The sequence below is a fragment of the Gadus morhua genome, chromosome 16 (assembly GCF_902167405.1).
Source record: "Gadus morhua chromosome 16, gadMor3.0, whole genome shotgun sequence".
Lineage (NCBI taxonomy): Eukaryota > Metazoa > Chordata > Actinopteri > Gadiformes > Gadidae > Gadus > Gadus morhua.
In genome coordinates, this window is record NC_044063.1 from 21133448 (window position 1) to 21138447 (window position 5000).

The 5000-nt window shown below is 46.2% G+C and overlaps 1 protein-coding gene across 1 annotated transcript in view; it reads left to right on the top strand.

The window, feature by feature from the left end:
* The window catches only part of nox4 (NADPH oxidase 4), a 19135-nt gene that overhangs the window by 5049 nt on the left and 9086 nt on the right, over positions 1 to 5000 (top strand). Inside the window, exons 5-10 of the mRNA XM_030382030.1 lie at positions 604 to 701; positions 804 to 831; positions 1957 to 2029; positions 3657 to 3737; positions 3827 to 3983; positions 4630 to 4794. Coding sequence (XP_030237890.1) covers positions 604 to 701; positions 804 to 831; positions 1957 to 2029; positions 3657 to 3737; positions 3827 to 3983; positions 4630 to 4794 — 602 coding nt within the window. The remainder of the gene's footprint in view (positions 1 to 603; positions 702 to 803; positions 832 to 1956; positions 2030 to 3656; positions 3738 to 3826; positions 3984 to 4629; positions 4795 to 5000) is intronic.

Here is a 5000-nt window from a genome sequence, read left to right on the forward strand (position 1 = left end):
AATGTTCCTGCTAGCGCTGTATATTAAACCTCTCAGCCCCCCGCCTTTACCCATCAGACACGCACGCACACCGCACACACACACACACACACACACACACACACACACACACACACACACACACACACACACACACACACACACACACACACACACACACACACACACACATTCACACACGCATACACGTTACACACATACTTATCCATCCCCTTGGGGTAAAGTTCTGAAGTTGTAATTGTAGAGTTCCGAAGCGCTGAGACAACGAGCAAGGAAGGGAGAGGGGATGTGAGGGGGTGAGGAAAGAGAGCACCCTGGTGTCTCTCCCACTAATTCTATCAGCTATCCCACACTGTGAGTTTGTCTGAGTGTGTGTGTGTGTGTGTGTGTGTGTGTGTGGGGGGGGGGGGGGGGGGGGGGGGGATACTGAATCGACACATGAAATGCTTAAACAAAGTTTCTGGTGTCTGTGTGTGTTTGCGTGCGTTTCTGCTTGTTAGTGTGGGGAGGTTTATTCTTTATGCCAGCATTTCTTAAAAAATGGAAGTGGGTTCATTATATTTCAATAACCCTTCTCTTTCTTCTTTCTTTGTTGCTCCCCAGTTGTTCATGTTTCTGCTCACCTGGTCAATGTAGTTAACTTCAGTGCCTTCTATTCTGAGGATCTACCTGCTCTCAATTTGGCCCGTTACCTCGGAGAGGTGAGCACACACAAACTCACAAACATGCACACACACATTCTCACACGCAAGCACCAACACAACTTACAATGACTTTAATGTTTTTTGTTTTGTTTTGGCAAGGATCCTAGGATGATCATTTTGACGACAGGTGAGGTTTGTGTGTGTGTGTGTTTATTTGTGTGTGTGTGTGTTTGTGTGTGTCTGTCTGTATTTTTGTGTGTGTGCATGTGTTTATGTGTGTTAATACTGGTTTGTTCTTCTTGTGTTGCCAAGGTAATGATAAGCTGTAAATGTGTTACAGATTAGCATGGCACAATGCCAAGGAGCAGAGCGGGGATACATGCTGTGTGTCTCCTCTCTTTAGTCTCGCACCCTAACTCCTTCTAACTCAGTCCCTGTCGATTGGTCTCTCCTCCTCTCTCTCTCTCTCTGTCTCTCCGTCTCTCTGTCTCTCTGTCTCTCGTCCTCTCTGTTACTCGTCCTCTCTCTGTCTCTCTGTCTCTCTGTGTCTCATCCTCTCTATCTCTCTGTCTCTCCGTCTCTCTGTCTCTCTGTCTCTCGTCCTCTCACTGTCTCCCTGTCTCTCTGTGTCTCATCCTCTCTGTCTCTCCGTCTCTCTGTCTCTCTGTCTCTCGTCCTCTCCGTCTCTCGTCCTCTCTCTGTCTCTCTTCTCTCTTGTACTCTCTCTCTGTCTCTCGTCCTCTCTCATCCTCTCCGTCTCTCTGTCTCTTGTCCTCTTCGTCTCGCTCTGTCTCTCTGTTTCTCCTCTCTCTGTCTCTTGTCCTCTCTCTGTCTCTAGTCCTCTCTCTGTCTCTCTGTCTCTCTCTCTCTTGTCCTCTCTCGTCCTCTCCGTATCTCTCTGTCTTTCTGTTTCTCCTCTCTCTGTCTCTCGTCCTCTCGTCCTCTCTGTCTCCCTCTGTATCTTATCCTCTCTCTGTCTCTCTCACTCTCACTCATAGCTTTAATGTGTAGGGGAATAATGTGACATTTGAGAAACAGGGTTTGCCTACTTAAGTTTGTGGAAAAAAACATGTTCTTGTACTCAATGAAGGTAAAAGATTTTGATCAAATTAATTAGTTTGTAAGGAATCTTGAAAAGTAACCTTTTAAAAATTGTTTATTTTTCATGATAGCCACATGATTGTTAAACATTAATTAATGTCTCAACATTATTTTGGATACAAACCATGTAACTCTAATCTCAAGGACTACGCACGCCCTTACTAATGGTTGTGACCACATCGAACCAACGCTATGTGATGATGTGTTCCAGTCCCAGGGATCACGGGCGTCCTATTGGTTGTCATCCTCTTCCTGATGTTCACTGCCTCCTCCTACTGCATACGGTAGGTTGGCAAAACTTAACTTAAACTTAAATACAACAGCATAGCACATGTATTTTTAATTGACATTGCATGTTGAGGGAGAAACTGACAATAAAATGGCATGATTGGTATCGGTATGATAGAATTATTGTGTTAACAAAATGCTGGAAAACAGTGTCAAGAACCTTCTTTGTCCTGTGAGCATGGAATGAAGTACAAGTTTGTGTGTGTGTATTTGAATGTATCCATGTATGTATTTTGTGTGCAAGTGTGTGTGTGTTTGTGTGTGTGTGTGTGTGTGTGTGTGCGTGTGCGTGTGCGTGTGTGTGTGTGTTTGTGTGTGTGTGCATCTCCATGCATGCCTTTGAGCATGCAACCATGTACGTGGTCGCTAGCGTGTGTGTGAGTGCATGTGTGTGTGAATATATTCCCTTGTGTTTGTGAGCCCCACGATGGGGACGATAAGAAGACAGCCCCCGACAGAGCAAATCCTTCCTGAGTGCTCGGCTCATAGCTCTGTCATTACCCGGGTCACGGGAGGTCACTGTGCTGTTATGTCTGGCTCTCCGGACCTCTGCGTCCGCTTTAAACGCCTACCGTGACCTACTCTGATAAGGCCTTCAGTCGGGGTGGCTGAGACTAGGGTTAGGGTTAGGGTGTAATGTGTGGTGAAGCGACCTGTATTTCATATTCGGGCACACACTTAGGAATCCAACAGCCTCCTATTTTGCCGTGAAGCCTTCGTATGATTGGTTCGGTCTTGCTTGTTGTATCTACGTACAGGTCAGAGAGCCCCTGTTAGGGAGTGGAGGGGGGGATGTAGAGTCCTTGTAGAGTGAAACTCATGTGCTGCTGTGGTTCTATCCTTTGTTGTGGTCTGTTTGTAAGACGTACTTGTTTTGATGTGTAACCTTAGCGCTGCTCATGCCTGGTGTTTGTGCCGACTATGTGGGACTGAGGGCTTAGCATGTGCCTGAACTCGCCTTCTTGTAATCAAATTACCCTCCTTGGCCTGACATTTAAGTAACCCTGTTCAAAACACCTCCGCCTTGTTTCCATAGCACCTACACTCCCATGTCCAAAGACTACATTAGACGGCTAAAGCAACATGTTGAGCTTTAGCTAGCTAGCTCCAGATGTTTGTCAGTTAAATTGATTAGTTAGCGCCCTTACATGGACTTTCCCTCTATTTGAATAATGATGAAGCATATGGGGTGTGCATCATAACTGAACAGGATGTCTGGGTGAGTACTAGTTTACATGACGACTGAAGTGATGCAAGTATTCAGGAATGCCGTCCAGTTGTTTGAGTTCACACTACGTCATACCAGTCACTGACCTGTGGCCTGAGGATAGTAGGCCATTACTTAACATGATCTCAAAGGAGATAATGGAGAGGGGCATCAGAACAACTTCAGAACAAGGCGGGCTAGCCCTTTCTTTGAATGTCATTGGCCTCCCTCCCCTGAGAGAATGGTCCCGGAAAAAACTCCTCTTTCTTCACTCCTTCTTTCGTTTGTTCTGTTTGTTTTCAACACACAGTGCAGTCTGATATCAGCATCGGGAGGATTCCCTGTTGAGTCTTTGCACTGATATTTGTTTGGATAATGATTTTATTATGTGTGTGTGTGTGGTTTGTCCGTTACAGGTTGTCCAACTATGAGATTTTCTGGTACACACACAACCTCTTCATCGTCTTCTACATCATTCTCATGGTCCACATGGTCGGGTAGGTCTTGGCTCTGGCATCCGATTCAAAAGTGAAATACACGCAATTAGGGATTTAATAATGACTTGGATCCACCCTATGTTTCCAAGGGGAGCGCTGAAGTACCAGACAAATGTAGACACCCACCCACCGGGCTGTCTCAGGCCCAATCAGAGCAGCCCAGAGCTGCAAGGGGAGGAGCTAGAGCCTGGCAATGAAGAGAGGAGATGCAAAGAAGAGGCCCGCTTCCACCCCCATTACCCCCAGGTGTGTCTGTGTGTGTGTGTGTGTGTGTGTGTGTGTGTGTGTGTGTGTGTGTGTGTGTGTGTGTGTGTGTGTGTGTGTGTGTGTGTGTGTGTGTGTGTGTGTGTGTGAGCTTGTGTCTGTGATCCCATGTGTTTTCACATGGTCATTAAGGGGGTTTGGTTGTAAACTTTAAGGGGTGGATTACTCTAGTAATTTTGTGTTAGTGTGTGTTTGTGTGTGTGTGTGTGTGTGTGTGTGAGCTTCAACACCGCACGTGTGTGTGAGCTCGTGTCTGTGATCCCATGTGTTTTCACATGGTCATTAAGGGTAAAGTAGTTCAATAAAACCCCCTTAAAAGCCAATAGTAATGAGGTTTTATTGTGGCTGTATGCAATTAGTCTGGAAGACCAGAACTTTGACAAAACCAGCACCCGCACCGCCAAAAACTATAAGCAGGCTGAAGGGCATCCAGGCAGACAGACAAACAGTTTGAAGCATTGTGTTTCTGTTTACTTTTTATTGTTTTTTTCTCTTCCAATGTTGCATGAAGTTGATATGCTTTAGTACTTGTTTCCCTTTATTGAATGTTCTTTTTTGGGATGTTTGCGTGTGTGTTTGTTTATGCGTGTGTGTTTGTTTATGCGTGTGCACGGTTTTGCGTTTCCAGACATGGATGTGGGTGTCGGGCCCTCTCTGCCTGTACTGCGCTGAGCGGTTCTACCGCTACATCCGGAGCAGTGACCCCGTTACCATAGTGACGGTGATCCGGCACCCCTCGGAGGTCATCGAGGTGCGCATGCTGAAGAGGGACTTCAAGGCGCACCCAGGCCAGGTAGTTACCGTCAGGGCTCTATGGCGAATGGGTCTGGATCTTCCTACACTTTAAGTTGTACCTTAGTACTTAGTACTCAGTTGTGTTGCATCCTATCCTAGCTAGCTTTGTTGTATATGGGGAATGGAATACTTTAGCGATTGTTTTGCACATGGAAGTGCTTTGCACTGCACCGACGGCAATATATTGGTTCTCCTTCTTCTGAC